This window comes from Phocoena sinus, chromosome 20 (assembly GCF_008692025.1).
Source record: "Phocoena sinus isolate mPhoSin1 chromosome 20, mPhoSin1.pri, whole genome shotgun sequence".
Taxonomy (NCBI): Eukaryota; Metazoa; Chordata; class Mammalia; order Artiodactyla; family Phocoenidae; genus Phocoena; species Phocoena sinus.
In genome coordinates this window covers 52,606,987-52,624,411 of record NC_045782.1, presented here as the reverse complement: position 1 = coordinate 52,624,411, position 17,425 = coordinate 52,606,987, and the positions used below count along the sequence as shown (strand labels likewise).

General features: G+C 53.1%; 1 protein-coding gene across 2 annotated transcripts; it reads left to right on the top strand.

The window, feature by feature from the left end:
• The first annotated feature begins 12,818 nt into the window (after positions 1-12,818).
• Positions 12,819-17,155, top strand: RPL38 (ribosomal protein L38). 2 transcript variants are annotated; one of them, XM_032617577.1, is made up of 5 exons: positions 12,819-12,876; positions 13,088-13,119; positions 13,282-13,342; positions 16,209-16,331; positions 17,081-17,155. In XM_032617577.1, exons 2-5 carry the CDS (start codon positions 13,117-13,119, stop codon positions 17,104-17,106), a joined length of 213 nt encoding a protein of 70 aa, XP_032473468.1. In that variant the 5' UTR covers positions 12,819-12,876; positions 13,088-13,116; the 3' UTR covers positions 17,107-17,155. The 2 variants fall into 2 exon arrangements, with proteins under 2 accessions (XP_032473468.1, XP_032473469.1); XM_032617578.1 differs by lacking the exon at positions 12,819-12,876 and adding an exon at positions 12,889-12,970.
• Positions 17,156-17,425: the final 270 nt, after the last annotated feature.

Below are 17,425 nucleotides of genomic sequence, written 5' to 3'. Positions count from 1 at the left end.
TAGCGTAAGGGTCCAATGAGCATCTTGAGTTTCTGGCAGATGGTCTGGGTGGTTTCATCATGTCAAAAGGTCAGACTCTAGCCGGGCTGAGACGTACATAAGTCACATCTCCTGGATGGCCTCCCTGCTCCATTTCAGAGAGCTCTCTTAGCAATACTGACTTTTTTTTTTTTTTTTTTTTTTTTTGCGGTACGCGGGCCTCTCACCGTTGTGGCCTCTCACGCTGCGGAGCACAGGCTCCGGATGTGCAGGCTCAGCGGCCATGGCTCACGGGCCCAGCCGCTCCGCGGCACGTGGGATCTTCCCAGACCGGGGCACGAACCCGCGTCCCCTGCATCGGCAGGCGGACTCTCAACCACTGCGCCACCAGGGAAGCCCCTGACTTCATTTTGATTTTCCTTTCCCAACCTCCACACTATTTATTCACATTCGGGGTCAGATCATGCTGTGTGCTGGGGCCCATCCTGTACCCTGGAGGGTGTTGAACAAAGCCCCTGGCCTCCACTCACTAGATGCCAGTGGAAATTCTCCTCCCGAGTGATAACACCCAAAATGTCTCCTGTCACCACCCAATATTCTTGGGGGAGGGGGACAGATCTGCCCACACCCTCCTGGAGAACCAGTGGGTTAGCTGATAAAGAGAACCACTCGGTGGCCAACAAGAGCAGAGAATAAAGGATTCAGTGTGTTTGCTCAGGGATCCTGGCAGAGACTGGCCTAAATGATACCCGGAGGCAGGGGGATACATTTAGCTCAGCAGATCCCAGCACCTGTCAGCATCTCCCGGGACTAAAAGGGAACCCAGGAACTCGCAGGGGGTCAGCCCCAGAAAGCAAATGTCCCTGAGCGGCCCCAAGCCAAGGACAGGGTTCACCTCCTGCTCTGCCACTCAGAGAAACCTTCCGGCTGCTGCGATTGGATTTCAATTACAGTGATTAGCACCGTTTATTTAGACTCCGCAGCCGCCTACAATCTACCGTGCATTACTGTGAGTTTAAAGAAATCAAGGAGGGGCGTGGGGGAAAGGGGAGGCAATTCAGCCCAAATTGAAAAAGTCCTCCTGTAATTACGAGATTGGAGAATATCCACTGAGGGGATCAATAATGGGAAATCTAAGTGCCACTGTGTGCCGAGATTACGGTCTTTGAATCGCTCCATCTTGGATTTTAATTTTCTCTCTCATTATCACATCGCCATGAGCAGTGATTGCAGCCACACATCCCAGCTTGAGAGAGGCGGGCGGTGAGGCTGGACCAAAGCAGGGTCAATCCAGACACGCTGGACCCTCTGTATGAAATTTTTATTGCCATATAACAAATTACCCCAAATGTCGTGGCTTAGAGCAAGACACATTTATGATAGTAAAGCTTCTGTGGGTCAGGGGTCTGATCACGGTCTAGCTGGGGCCTCTGCTGGGGTCTCACCAGGCTGCACTCAAGGTGTGGCTGGGATTGGGGTCTCCTCGGAGGCTCAGGGTCCCCTTGCAAGCACACGTGGTTCATGGCAGAATTCATTCTTCCTGACAGCAGTAGAACTCCTGGCAGCTTGCTTGTTCAAGGTCAGCAGGAAAGGGAGTCTCTGATTTCCAGTCCCTCTCTTAAAGGGCTCACCTGATTAGGTCAGGCCCACCAGGATAATCTCAGTTTTGATGAACTTAAGGTTAACTGTTTTTTTTTTTTTTTTTTTTAAGGTTAACTGTTTAAGGACCTTAATTACATCTGCAAAATCCCCTCACCTTTGCCATATTCTTTGGGCGAGAAGCAAGATACAGGTCCTACCCACACACAAGGGGAGGGAATTTTGAAGGGTGTGGGTCATTGGAGGTCATTTGAGAATCCTGCCCACCATACCCTCCATCGGAGCTCCTCCCCAAATGCACAGAACCAGGCCATGGGACTGTGTCATAGCCATAGGCCTCCCCTGCCCCAGCCTGATGTACTGTCCCAACAAACAACCCAGTGGCCAGCCATGAATGACAGCCTTCCCATTTGGGAGAGGAAATGGAGAAAACAGAGATCTGACACAATCTGGTTCCCCGTCCAGTGGTCTTCCTCTGATCTCTGGTCTTCTCTGTGTCCCAAGCCCCAGCCAGGATTCCTGGCTGCCCTGACCTGGGAGCCTTGACCAGCTACCTTCCTTCTTCCCAGGATGCTAAGCACAGGGACAAATGCAAGCAGCTCCTCCAGGCTGGATGAGGACAGGGGCCCAGGATCTGGGAGCCCAGTCGTCATTCTAACAATCCCCCACCCTACTACTCCTCATGTACCTCCTCCCTCCTTCAACACCCAGCTCAGATGTCACCCTGGGTGAACCTTGGGCAACCCTGCTCAGTGCCAGCTTCCATGATTTACATACGTTGCACTGATTTGCACCTTTATTCTTATGTTTGAGTCTCTCTTTCATGATAGCGCATATATTACTTAGGATTAGTTTCAGTGAGCATTGAAACCTAAAATAACAGAAGAAAAGGTTAGAGATTCATTTCTCCCTCCAACTGTAATCTAGATGTTAGCAGCCCAGGGCTAGTCTAGAAGCTCTGTTCTGCAGAGTCCTCAAAAGACTCACTCTTCTTCTATCATGTTGCTTCAAACTGGCTGGATTCCAAGTCTAAAATGGCTGCCCCTGCTCCAGCCATCAACCCCACAGTTCAGCCAATAGGAAGGAGGAAGGGAAGGAGAAGGCGATGCCCCCTCCATTTATACCATTTCTCCTTACACCCCATTGGCTATAAATTAGTCACATGGCCACAGATATCTGCATGGAATGCTGAATGTGTAGTTTTTATTCTAAACAGCCCTATATTATGGAAGAATGGGAGGTGGGGGATAAGGGAATTTCTGGAAATCTCTGTTCTAACTTCCCCGTCCACCTTGTGCAGTCTAAAGGATGGGATATTTCTTTTATATCCAAATCTTTACCCACTCCTTCAGTAGCCTGGCTGTGATTCTATCCATTGATTGTTTCATTGAACAAATTGTTCATGCATTCTTTCCCTCACTCCCCTATCTACTCATTTATTCACTGGTTCATTCATTCGCTCATTCATTTCTCAACAAATTCTCTCCCTATGCCTTGCACAGTGCTGGGCGTGTGGTCAGGATTCAGGATACGGAGAGGATAATACAGACACTGCATTCAAGCTGCTTACAAATTAGTAGGGAGAACAGCCAAGGAAATGAAGCATTTAAGCACCCTGACGTAGGTGCTAAGAGACTGTGCAAAGGTTGCCATGCTGACACCATCTGGGGCTGCACTCAAGATTTCCAAAGGGAGGTGACGTCCCGTCTGAGGTTTGGAAAAGCAAACTTTATTAGGGAGCAGACGGGGCCTGCATTCCTGACTACTGGGAACACAGGGCAAAACCATCCCCTGTCCGTGGTGCTGACCCCCAGGCCCAGCCAGGGGCGCACGAGGTGTGGGCAAGCCAGTCCCTGCTCCCCACGTCTCACCCATTCTGGGTGGGCAGGTGGGGCAGCAGTGGCGTGCCACATAGCTACATACTTCATTTTCGTAACGACCTTCCCGTCTCCCCTCTCAGTCTCGCTTGTCAGCCTGTGACCATTAAAATCCTCATTAGCAAACGAGATTTGGATGGACTTATTAGGATGAGGGATGGCCCCACGGCACAGCTGGCTGCGGGTCAGTTCTCTTCTCCCTCTCTCTTTGGAAACAGTGCACCTCGCATTCTGGGCACCCCTCTCCAGGTCCAATACCAGGCTCCAACAGACTCCCTGGGGTTGCTCAGGGGACCAGCTGAAGGGGAGGCCAGGCCACAGCAGACCACAAAGAGCCTAGAGCTGCTGATTCACACGCCCACCCAAAGCACCCAATCAAGGCCAGTTCAGACTGAAGCTCAAACTCCCAAACGTGACATTCGAAACCCCTCCCAATCCCATCTCCACCCTCCTCTCCCGCCTCCTGTCCTCCCCACGTAGCCCCTGCATCTAGGCGCTGACCTGCTGACCTGATGGGTGGTCTCCTGGAATCGGCTCTACCAGCTCATGGGAGCCACTTGTTCCGCATTCAAAAGTTGACATCACATTGGCAACCTGAAATTGACCACGGTGGGAGGATTTACACCATGGGAATCAGCACATACTACAGAGGACTTAATTTACTTATTTATTTAGGTCAGAAAAAGCCAGATTTTAAGCATTTGCCAGCATACCCCCGTTGAAAGGTCCCCGAGCATGTCACCCACTTGCGTATCTGCCCATCTTTGTGTGGGCGGTTCCCTCTGCCAGGCTCTCCCCCCACTCCCTGGGATGCCCCTTCTGTCTCCCTTCTCTGCCTCGGTCATTTGCTGAGGTCCCGGAAGGAGCCCAGCCCCCTCCTCTGTGCACCCAACCTGGACTTTCACCTTGTCTTCTACGCCAGGGATCATTTGTTTCCCAAATGAAAATCAATTCAAAGCAGCTTCAGGAAAAGGTAGAAATATGCAGGAAGGGAAGGGGGAGATGAACTTCACAGGACCTGGGGCAGAAAGTTTAGCTGCCGTCACAGCCACTAGGAAGATGTCCAACAGCTGCTCTTTCTCTGAAGCCCTAGTCCCTGAATCCTGCTTACATGTACCCATCGTGGCTTCCCCCAAAGAGGTGCCCCTGGGCCCCTGGTTTGCATGAAACCCCAGACCAATCAGCCACATAACAAGCCAGAGTCTCTAAGCTCTTGTCCCAGGCCAGTCCAATCATCTGAGGTCATGGGGCAGGGTCACATCATCACGGCACATGGGGGTCACACGGTCATGGGGCAGGGGGTCACACGGCTGCTGTGTCTTCAGCGGGAGCTGTGAGAGGGGTGGACAGAGCTGAGAAACTGGCCCACTTCACAGCTGGAGGACAAGCTCCAGGAGGACAGAAAATGTGTTTATTCATGTCAAGACGCCCCGTCCCAGCATAGAGCAGGGGCTCAATACGTATTTGTAAATTCAAGGAATCACCTCAGCTTGGGCCTTCTCTCAGCAACCTGTGACCCAGTTGGTCACTGGAGAGGGAGGCAAAAGGCCTTGAGTATTTCACCAGGGAAACACTCCATGCCCAAGTAACAAGGCATCCTTGGACTTCCCTGGTGGCACAGTGGTTAACAATCCGCCTGCCAAGGCAGGGGAGACAGGTTCGAGCCCTGGTCCGGGAAGATCCCACGTGCCAGGGAGCAGCTAAGCCCGTGTACCACAACTACTGAAGCCCACGCGCCTAGAGCCCGTGCTCTGCAACAAGAGAAGCCACCTCAATGAGAAGCCTGCGCACCACAACGAAGAGTAGCCCCCACTCACCGCAACTAGAGAAAGCCTGCGGGCAGCAATGAAAACCCAACGCAGCCAAAAATAAATTAATTAATAAAAAAAAAAAAGCCAACTGCATCTGTCTTGCTCATTAATGGGAGATCAGCCTGCCCCACAAGGGCTGAGGGGGAAATTCTGAACAGGTAAGAAGGAAGCAGAGTAGGGGAGGGGGGACGTTGACCCAACTGCCCCCTCCTTCTCTGCCACTTTCTATCACTCCCCGACCTTCAGCCCCGGAAGCTAACTCTTTCCAGAGGCCACAGGTGAACTCTAGGGGAGGGATGACGGCAGAGCACAGGTAACAGCCCTTGTCACCTCACCAGGTGATCCAGAGAGCAAGTGGAGGGGAGGGCGTGAGGCGGGGAGCAGAGCCAGGCGTTGGAGCTGCAGGCTGTGGGAAGCAGCCCCCCCACCCCCGTGCACACCCGCCTTTCCCGAGACTCAGCCAAGCAGGAGGCTGCTCGGGGCCACTTCTGTCTCCGTCCTTCCGTCTCCAAAGATGCTGCGATTTCCGCCACGAGGGAGGGATCCGACTGCTCGCGAGCCTTTGGGAGGAGGCGGTGGCAAAGGTTTCTCACCACGGAGACCCCGGCCAGTTCGCGCCTCCCCCTTCTCAAGCAGGCAACGCGTCTCCCTGTTCCCCTGGGATGGAGTCTAGATTCGCACAAATTGTTTTTCCCTGCTCGTACACACCAGAGAAGGAAACAGGAAGGACAGGGGAACAGAGTCCCAGTTCCCACCCTGAACCCGTGGGGCCGCCGGCCTCCTTCCCCCGAGCTCCGGCTTCCTCCGCGGGACTCTCTCCCTCTCCAAGGGCGCACGTGCTCAGAGGCAGGTAGATGCGCTTCCAGCCGCCGCAGCCTTGAGCGCTCTCCTTAATCTCCTCACCTTGCGAGGCAATGCAGCACTCCATAATTGCTTCTGGAAATGCGGTCACCAGTTTAATTGGTAGAACTTGTCCTGGTTGATATAACCTAGTGAAGCAACCCCGGGCCTCCCTGTTTCTCGGGAAGCGCGACCAGTGGTGTGTCGCTGTGCGGGGCGCACGGCTCCCCTGCGCGTAGGATGTGTGTCGGCCGGAGCGCAGAGCTCGTCTGTGCCTGTTGCCAGCACGTGAGCCTGTAGACGTGGCCGGGGTTCCGGGGATCAGGGAGTGTGGGGTACGCTTGGATGATGGACAGGACAGAAGGGAGCCCGCTGAGCCCTGGGGACTCCTCTGCCTCGGGACCGCGAAGGAGCCAGGCGGTGACACGGCCACATTAGGTCATGAGGCCACCCCGAGGGCTGTTGTCGATGGGCTCCCTGCTCTGTGAATATACGCTGGCTGGCCCCTCCAGGTCGGAGCCTCCAGCCTGCTCCGCGTCCCGCGAAGAAGGAGAGCTGGAGAGAAGGAGGGGTGGAGGGAGGAAAGACAATGAGCTGGGGGCACTCATCCCAGGTCTCTCCCTGACAGGCTGCAGGAGGGCTGAGCGTGTTCTTGGCGGGAAGGTCTCAGCCCTGGTCAGTGAGGCGGCCCCTCCCCCCATACAGCTTTGCTCTCCCGGGTCCAGGTGACGCCCCCGGCCACCCCCAGGCCCAGGGGTAGGTCTCCCTCTTGCTTCCGTGTACCTGCTGCCCGCTCCTGCAAACCCAGTCCCGTGGTTAAAATTATCCTCCAGTCAAAGTGGCGGTGATGGGATGAATGGAGAGATTGGGATTGACATGTACACACCAATATGTATGAATAGATAACTAATAAGAACTTGCTGTATAAAAAATAAATAAAATAAAATTCAAAAAAATATTATCCTGCAGTCACTCAGTCTTGCTGTGCTGTTTCCGGTTAGGATCTGGGTGGCTTCAGAGGGCGGTGGGCGACGGTGTTGGTGGGCAGTGGCTCTCTCCCGGAGCCAGGACCGTCCTGCCCTTGACACCTTGATGGGGGTGGGAGGGGACTGATTTCCTTCTCTGTTGGCCCACCCTGGGCAGGTGGCCCCTTGGGGGAGGGGGAGGGGCACGTGGCTTCCTGCGGGGGGCTGGGGGTGGTGGCAGGGGGGACTGGCGGGGGGCAGGCTCTTCACCCTATGCATGGGTCTTTCCCAGCATTCCTAGGTCTTAAGCCAGGGCCGGCCAGCTCCGGGAAGGACACGTGGGCCATCCAGGCTCCCACACTCCCTGCAAGGGAGGGGGGATGCAGCCCTGGGGGCCACCGTGAGGGAAGCAGGAGGCCAAAGGACCCACACGGCCCAGGTTATGAGGCTGTCAATCACTTCACCCTGCTTCCACACCCCTTCCACCCCTCACACCCCAGTCTAGCCCGACCCCCAAGGCCCCGGCATTAACACCTTTAATAGGGGCTTCCCTGGCGGTCCAGTGGTTAGAACCCTGCACTTCCGTTGCCGTGGGCCCGGGTTCGCTCCCTGGTCAGGGAACAAAGCTCCTGCAGACCCCGCAGCGCGGCAAAAATAAATAAATAAATCATTTGAAACACCATTAATACTAGCGGCCTCTCCACGCTCTCCCCTCCCTCCCTGGGACCCCCCACCTGGCAGAGGGGGGTCCAAGACCCGGCACCACTGCTGATGAAGGTCTCCTGTCACTCACACCCAGGATGCTCTCCAAGGCTCACGATTCATGGACTTTAATTTTCCCAGATCCTCAGTCGTGTCCCCTCTCTCCCTCTGGTCTGTCAGGGCATTTATCTGCCACCCCTGCAGCCCTTCTCCCCCTTCCCTGTTTTTTAATTTGAAGCATCTATCTGGAGCGTCCTGAGATGGGACCGTCTGCAATACTGAATGCATTGCACCGCTGACAGCTCTATTGATTTTCTCTCTCCGCTGCATAATGCAAGATACATACAAGCCGACAGGTTGACCCCTGTGCCTTGCTCTGAAGGGACCGTGCCCTTTTTCTTTCTCTCTCTCATGTCCCCCTCACCCTGGCATGCGTTGATATATAGGAGGGGTGTTTGTCCCTTACGCTCAAGATGGATTCTCCTCTGCCCCGATATTATTTTCCTCCCTGCTGGTGGACACTGTCTAATCCATCCTTTTTACGGTAGCAGGTTGGACACCGTGGAAGCCGTTCACGGTGCAAAGGGGTTGGTGGAAGCAGGGGAGTTGAGGAGGTGGCATCTGTCAGAACTGGCTGTGTCCCCTCTGGGCAAGACGAGGCAGACTTTCCCAGGGGTGCCCTCTGCCTGCCTCACCAAGTCTAAGGCCACCGCAGCCCACCTCCTCTTCTCTGGGTTGTAGTTCTGCAAATCCACTGGCAACTCTTGACTTACATTCAGTTCACAGTCCCAGAGCCAGCTGCTGGGCTAAGCGTTTTCTGTTGTGGTTTCTGCTAAGCAAGGCAGGGAAGCGGCAGACAGTCATGTGGGCTACACCCAATTGGCATAGGGGTCTGAAAGGCTTGGAAAGAGGGATTAATATCCCTCCTCAACAGAGACTGAGGCTCAGAGATGCCAGGAGACTGGTTCAAGTTCTCCCAGCCAGACACAGGACTGTCTGCCTCCAGGGTCAGTTTTCCATAAATCCTATCACGATGCCTCCTCCAGGAAGACCTCCTGGACCGAGGCAACCTAATTCAATTGCTTCTTTATTCTTGTCCCCCCTGGAACATATTTGCTTTGAAGATTTGCTCTTGCCGGCTGGCTGCTGAGTGTGTTGGGTGGGTTCTCTCTGTTGTGAATCAGCATTATTGTTACTTCCTCCTGGCGGGTTTCCCTGGGCCCAGCCTGTCCCCAGCCCGGATCAATCTCCCACGGTCCCCATCTGGTCCCACAGTGAGAAGCACTTACTGCCTTATCAGTGCTGCTCCTACTAGTCTGTGATTCTCTGGAGATGGGGACAGAGATGCAGACCGGATTTTATTTCTGCATCTTCACCGCCTGGCCGACAGAAGGAACTCTCTAAAAATGGGTTGAATCCATTTAATCAGTCAATGGGCCGTCTGGGCGGGTGGGTGTTTGCTCTCTTAGAGGCCCCTTAAAGGCAGGCTCTGCAGGAGCTTTTTCTGCCTTTTCCCCTCCACCCCCCCTCACCCAACCCCCATCCCCACACAAGGCCTCCCACTGGAAACGGTCCTCCAGCTGCCGAGGAGGAGAACACCATTCCTAAGGTTCAGGGCTTCTGGCCGATGGGGCTGCGTGTGCTCCTGGTGACTGACTACCTGGCCACATCCATCTTGCCAGCCAGCCAGAGACCCACAGAGAAGCAGCAGAAAAGGATGCTGAACCTTTGAGCATCCCAGAGCAAGGGCTGGGTACCAATATGAGCAATGGCCATGGGGTGCAAAGACAGAGGCCTGGGCCCATGAGTACCTGGCCACAGGTGCAGGACAGATGTCATTATAATAAAGAAGATCCTCTTGGTTTTGTCCTTCTGGTCCAGTGGGCTCTCAACGTGGAGTGATTTTGCCCCCCGGGGACACGTGGCAATGTCTGGAGATGCGTTTGTCTGTCACAGTTGTGAGGGTCCAGCATCTGGTGGGTAGAAGCCAGGGAGAGCTGAACATCCTACAAGGTTCAGAACACCCCTCCCCCCAAAAAACAGAACGATCCCAAAAGCCAGCAGTGCCGAGTTTGAGAAACCCTGTCCCAGTCCGACCAGCCATGCCTTGTGGCTTTTAGCACAGCAGCTGGGAGAATATCGAACCTGCATCCCTCGGGAGCACCTGAGATTCTCCTGGACTCCTTGGGGGCTGGAGGAGGGAAGAAACCTGCGTTCCTTTAGTCCTCTTGGGTCCCTCCAAAAAGCACCAGCCTCCGTGCCCGCACCCTGCCTCCTTCCCTCCCTTATCAACCTTTTCCCAAGTCAGCAGATTCAAAATAACCCCCTTCCAAGATGGTTTAAAGGACAGCCCTGCCGCCAGACAAAGGCGTGGGCCTCGGGGGCCTCTTGGAAATTTTATAAGGTGGTAGATATGAGAGCACCCCGTCAGGTATGAAATACCATACAAATATTACCTCTAGTCACGGCCTCAGCGCCCTCGTGTGGCCACTTGTGGAAACTACACCCAGGGCCGGGCGGGGATTTTCAGACCCGGGGCGGGGCAGGCAGGATGGCTCTGACTCTGGCTTTTCTCGTTGTCCCATTTGGGCTTCACAGCAGCACCCGAGGGAGGAGAGAGAGAGGTAGTATGACCTCCCCCGGAAAACCCCTGGAGCCAGCCATGGGTTTTTGCAGGATGACGCCTGCCGTGGACAAGCCCAGCCCTTCAGAGCAGCATAAAGTGGGAAAGGCAATTCGGGGAGCCGCTCCTCTCCCGCTGCCTCCTGGCTCTTATAGAAACCTTGAGCTCCCCCACTGGCAGCCCCAGGAGGTTGGTCTCTGTGTTTTGTTACTAGACATCTATGTTCTCTTCTTATGCAGCTCAAGAGGCAAACATCTTGTCTCTGGGATCACTGCCAAAAGGAAGGTGCAGCCCCCCTCCCTGTCCCTGTCCCCGTAGGTCCCAGTGGGGAGAAGCAGCAGACACTCACTCAACAAACATTTTTGTGGACCTATTACGTGCCGGGCACTGCTTTGTCCGAATTAATCACTCCCTCCCTCCCTCTCTTCATCCCTTCGTTCAATGGAGGAGGGATCTCCATCAATCTATTCACCCTTCATATGGTGAGTGATCTCGGATGCTGCAACCATCTCGAGGGTCCTGCACGTCAGCACTGAGCACCTCTGTATACGTACGAGCAGTGCCTTTTGAGAGTTATCAACAGAATGCAGCACCTCGTCCTCGCCTCTATAAAGAAGTCGGCGCAAACGTATGGGAAGTTTAACATTGCCGCACAGCCTATGGAAAGGCAGGTGGGAGTAACTGCTGCATGAGTGACGGGTGACAGGAGGCAGAGGTGCAGGGTCCTGCCCAGAGGAGAGGGCGGAGCTGAGCTCTGAGGATAAACAGGACTTAGGGTCAGAGGGGAGGGCACAGGACGATGCCTGGGGTCAGGAAGTGCCCTTAAAACACCGGTTGGCTGGGCTGAAAAGGTCGTTGCTTTTGGCGGTGCAGTGGGGGAGAAAAGACCAGAAAGGCATCAGCCTGAGATGAAGGGGGGCTGTCAGGTCAGGCTGGGGGATTTGAGAGTGTCTTTCTCAGGTCAGAGCTGAGGCATCCTGACCTTCAGATAATCTCACATTAAGGCCCTACCAATTAACTTTTCTCTTTGTTAACACCCAGAAGCATCTGTAGTCACAGAAACAGAGTTTGGCTTCTTTTAAAAGGCTGTCTAGCACAATTAGAGGATTTCGTGATCTCCCAGGGGCAAGGACTGTGGGTTTATCCTTCCCTGTATCTCCAGCATCTCTAGGAAAATGCTCAACCTGCGCTTGTCTAATGGGAGGGAAGGGGGGAGGGGAGTGGGTTCAAAGCGAAGTTCATGGTAAAGGACTCTTTTCTCTTCGGGTGAGCTGCTCTGTAATAATGCACACAGGGCAATTACATTCTGTTGTGCAGTTATTAAATTGGGGAGGAAACAAATATAATAAAATGTAGACATTTGTAAGGAGGTTAAAAATAAAGTGGAGGATTAAAGTTAAATCGATAACCTCAGGTTTCCCAGAGCCTGCCTGAAAAGACGTTCTGGAAGAGCTGAGGGTAAATTTGTGCTGAGAAAATAATACCAGGGATGGGGTGAAGCCTGCGAGGAACCAAAGGGGCAAAGGGAACGCTGCCTTCCCAGAGCTGCCAGCCCGTTTCAGGTGGGCAGCCTAGTGAGGAGGTGGTCAAGAGTCTGGGAGCGTGGTTCCGAGTCCTGACCTCACCTCTCCCAGCAACTGACACGCCTTCATTCTCTGCGGGTAAGACTGGAGTAAACGACCGGAGCCACCCGTCACAAGCACGCCCGAGGATCACAGAGGCCCTATGGGTAACGTGCTTAGTACAGGAGATGCCCGGTGTGAGTGTTCCATAAAACGTTAGCTATTCCAAGTTTGTTTGTTTGTTTGTTTTTGCGGTAGGCGGGCCTCACTGTTGCGGCCTTTCCCGTTGCGGAGCACAGGCCCCGGACGCGCAGGCCCAGCGGCCCTGGCTCACGGGCCCAGCCGCTTCGTGGCATGTGGGATCTTCCCGGACCGGGTCACGATCCCGTATCTCCTGCATCGGCAGGCGGACTCTCAACCACTGCGCCACCAGGGAAGCCCCTATTCCAAGTTTTAACTTGCCCATGACAGATTAGATGTCCGTGGCAAAGGAGACCAGAAGGAAAAAGGGAGGAACCCCTAGAAAGAGGTTATAAAATGTACGTAGGAGGGTCCCTCCATTTAAAAGAAAAAAAAAAATCTCTGCGTAGATGCCCAATACACAGGTCTAATGAAAGTAGTAGATAGTAAGTCCTAACACAGGTCTTCAAACCGGATCTGAAATAAAACCTAGCAAAGCCAAGGTGGGGTTTGGACCGGAGGATAGAGGAAGTAGGGAGTGGTGGAGGGAAGCGGCCCATCGCTTTCGGGGAGCCGCGCTGTTAATCCAGGGAGAGACGCAGCGATGGGAAAGGCGAACGCCTGTGTTATTCTTGACCCGTTGCGGACACCGTACCCAGCTTCCTCTGGGGGAGGGTTTAACTGCCCGGAAACGGAAGTCTCTTTCTTTTCCGTTCTCCTCGCTTCTGGCTGCTCACGGTGAGTGTTTCGCGGGCCCTACGTGGGGAATGGGGGATAATCCGTGGTAATCCATGGCCGGGTGACGTCTGGGGACCCAGGGCCTGGGTCAGAGGTGCGGGGGGAGGAGGATGGAGTGCGATGGGGCCGGTATTTCGGGGGTGCGGGGAGGGGAAGCGGGGTAGCCGCTGGTCCCCGCATCCCATGGACACTGACGTTTCTTTTCCCGCAGACTGCCCGCGCTCTCCGCGCCTCGTCGCCATGGTGAGTACGACCCCTGCCTGGGGCCTTTCCGAGGTTGGGGGGCGAGGGGCAAGGGCAGGGGCGCCTGTGCGAGGGTCTTCCGAGCCCCGAGAGGGGCTGGTGGGCCCGACCATCCTAGAAAAGCGTGTCTCTACAGTTGCTTCTTTTTGCTTTGTGTTGCAGCCTCGCAAAATTGAGGAAATTAAGGACTTTCTGCTCACAGCCAGGCGAAAGGACGCCAAATGTAAGTGAGGGGCTAGACGAGCGAGTGGGAAGGGTCGCGTTGGCGCGGAGCCGCTCCTGCACGGGCGCTGGGCCGGGCGGCTGCTTAAGCGTGTGCGTGCTGTCGGGAAGCAGTGGTTTTAGCAGGTCTCGCGTAAGAAAAGCTGGTTGGCCAGTGTGTTCTCTTCCTTAGCTAACTGTGGACGTTTAAGAAACGTCCTAAGGTGTTTTGTTCGTGTGTGTCCTGCTGTGTATGGTAGGTGCTCAGAACGGAAGCCTTACTGGGTGAAAATCTGGAAACGCGCGTTTCGTAAACCCCGACTTAGTGCTGCATGTTAGGCTCTGGGCTGAGCACAGGCCCCGCTCACAAGGAACTAAGTCATTTCCCTTCTACGTGTGTTAGCATCCTAGCCTGTAAACGAAGGGAAAAGTAATTGATGCATCAAAAACATAAAACGGCGAGTTTTTGATGGACGTGTGCCAGCCCCAGCTGCCAGTGTGTTCTCTCTACACTGGGAGGGAATTCTGCTGGTGTGCCTGTGTTGTAGTCGGAGGAGGTGTGGGGAGCTTGTGCTCTGTACTAGATCTTGAACTGCCTTAACCCGGAGTCATCTTTCTTGTGCTGCTCCTTATCGCTTTCTTTCCCTCCCAGATTTGCGCTAAAGAGAAAATCGGATAACGCGTGAAAGTGGAGTACTCTCGGGCTGACTGACTTTAAGGTGGGCTAAGGCGCCAGCCGTCTCTGACGCCCTGTGTCAGTGGTAGGGTGAAGCAGTGGCGTGCAGGAGAGCCTTTTAGGGAGTTCACGGGGCTTCGGGAAGAGTCATGTTTGTGTCCCCTTTACCTGAAACAGGTTGTTGCCTTTGACCCCCTGGTGCTGTGTGAACTGGTGACCACCTGTGAGAACCAGTAGCATCTGGTGGGAATGTCTGTCCTGACGGGTGGTGGGGACCCCGGGTGACAGTGCGCTTGTGTTTTTGTGTGTACTGTGGTGCACAAAGGAAATGTGTCAGGTCGGCCGTAGTCCGGGCCGCGGAGTTTGCTGTCACTGCCTGGGCAGATCCCAGCTCTACCAGCAGGTAGCTGTCCTTAGCAAGGTGAACACAATCCCACTGTTCTCTTTCTGTTGAAGAGGGGGTGATGACATCTGTCTCCTAGGATTGCTGCAAGGATCAGATCAGATGATCTCTTAGAGACTTCAGCACGTTGAGCAGATGACACCAAACCCATCAGGTGGCTTTGCATTTTAATTCTGTTGGGGAGCTTGACTTTAGACAGTGACCTGTGCGAGTAGGGGTCACGTTCCCCTGGGTGTGATAGGGTGCTCCCTGAGTGTTGTTTGAATACACTTTTGAATATGTCTTTATAGTTTTAATTGTAAAATAAACATCAAGTTTTTTTGGTGAGCAGTTTACTGGCTTTGAGTATGTTCACACTGTAGTGCAACCATCCTTTTCCAGAAACTTTCATCTTGGCAAAACTGAAACTCTGTAACCCATTAAGCAGTAGGTCTCCATTCTCTCCCTCCAAGCCCTGGCCACCACCATTCTACTGCGTCTCTATCAGTTTGGCTCTTCTCGGTGTATCTCGTGTAAGTGGATCCTCTGGTATTGGTCCTTTCGTGACTGGCTTGCTTCATTTGGCATGAGATCTTCAGAATTCATCCATGTTGGAGAATTTTTCAGGATTTCCTCCTTAAGACTAAATGATCCATTGTGTGGACATGCCACATTTTGTTTCTCCATATCCGTCCATGGGCATTTGGGTGGTTTCTGCTTTTGGCTGTTGGGAATAACGTTGCTGTGGACGTTGCACAGACACCTCCTGTTGCTGCTTGCTGAGCTTTTGAGTAGCATTGCTGCACCCCGTGATGCTGAGTAAACACTCCTAAGAGGTGCGTCTGCCTTATCTTGTGAGGGTTCAGTTCGTTTATAGATGTACAGCAGCTACTAGGGACGACGCAGTATACTTAGCTTTGGGAGGAATGTTAAGATAGCAAAATAGGTTGGTTTGAGTAAATATCCATGTGCCTGATTTATTAGAACATGAGCCAAGGCAGCCAGTGCCTTCGCCAGAGCCACAGAGCTTCTGCTTCCTGTGACGTGTCCTATCCCTTTAGCAGTTACTGGCAGAGATGGAGCTGTGGGTTGTGAGTCCAAGTTAACTGTGCTGTGGAAGTCGGAACGGGGAACTTGACAGGTGCCTGACGTGAGTCACCTGGGAAGCGGATGTCTTCCTGCCGCCAGAATAGGTGGCGGCCTCATGAAGGTGCATTGACGCTTGTACCTAAGCACACCGTTTGCTGAATTTCAAACCTTGCGCTGCTGAACTTTGAGCACACTTGGGGGTCTTTGTTGTCTGAGCTGTGTTCCTGAGATGGAATTTTAAAGCAATAAAGAGCCCAGAAGATGTGTTCTGCTTACATTTGAGGCAAAGCTTCAGTACACGCTCATCATGTCGGGGGGCGGACCTGAAGGAAGAGCCTTGGCATCGCCCCGATGGCATCTCATATGCAGAGTTATCTCTGGAACGGTGGTGGAAAGTTCTTGATCTCAGCAGATAATCCATCTCCTTACTTTAGGAACTACTTTCATCCCTTAAAAAATAATAATAATAAAGATGGACACAGGATGTTCTAGAATGTGTTCAGTGTACCAGATACTACCTGTGTTTTAAATACAAACAGTAAGCTCCAGGTTCTTGAGTAGTAATGTAAGGGAAATGAAGATTTCTGACATTATTTTTAAATACTGAGCTCAGAGGAGGGCGGGGGCATCTTGTTTTCTGTTTCAACAGAGGGACAGTGGAGGGAGGCAAGCACAGCCGGTGGACTGTGCGCCCTGTCTTTTCTGTGATAAAATTTAATTGTTAATTCTGGTCTCTGATAGCGGTCAAGATCAAGAAAAATAAGGATAATGTGAAGTTTAAGGTTCGATGTAGCAGGTACCTTTACACCTTGGTCATCACAGACAAAGAGAAGGCGGAGAAGCTGAAGCAGTCCCTGCCCCCAGGTGAGTGAGGCAGGAACCCCCGGGGGGGGGGAGCAGCCCGGAGTGTGGGGGTCCCTCTGTCCCCACCTTGTTTCTTGACTTGTCCCCAGAATGAGCAAAGTCCATTCTGCGGTTTGTCTAAGTATCTGCTCCTGTTGTGGTTGTAGTGCAGGGAATATGTGTGGTTTTCAGAGGTTAGATCCCATAGCAGAATTCGCTTCCGTGGCCACAGGAAAGTTTGTTTCAGCCCCTCCAGTGCTTTCCTAATGCAGCAGCATAACAGCCGACGCTTAGTCTGTGTCACTCATTTCATCCTCACCGCGGCCCTACAAGGTAGGTAGGTGCTGGTATATTGATGAGCCCCATGTTTATAGGTTGAGGGACGTATTAAATACAACAGGCCGTGAGCGTAGGTTAGTTAAGCATAGGGGCCTGTCCTGGTGGTGGAAGGCTCGAAAGGGCACCTGGGAGGAAACTGCCCCAGGAGCCCAGAGGGGTTTCCAAAGGCTGCTGCTTCACAGTGAGAAGTCAGCCAGCACCACTTGCCCTTGTAAGACTAACTGGAACGTCTTTAGAAAGGCTGAGAGAGGGAACGTTTTTATCATCAAACACTAACTGTTATGTTTTAAGCGAAACCGTCCTGGTGGGCTTAATTTCTGAGCTTTGCGAACCCTCTTTAGCGTAAGTGCAAAATCCAGACAAGCAGTAGTAACTCAGATAAAATGAATAATCTTCTGAGTGGCTTACTTTTGGTGTCTCTTTTCCTCTAGGTTTGGCAGTGAAGGAGCTGAAATGAATCACGCACACTGATTTGAGCTGTATTAAAAAATGTTTAATTCTCAAAACGGCCTTTTTCTTTGAGGATGGGGGGTGTGGGTGTTACTTGGAATGGCTTCTGGTGGGAATAGGATGGGGGTCCTGGTTGCTACCTTGTTGCATCCCTAATCTTGCGCTGTGATCCCAGTGGGCAAATAAAGCCATCTTTTTTTTTTTCTTAAGCCTAAGTTTGAAAATAAGTAGATGGAAATAGGCAGTTAAAAGAGCCGGTTATTGGTGGAAGTGAAGCCAGCCTGCACTCGTGGGATGTAAAAGTCATTTAGGTAAAATGACCCTTG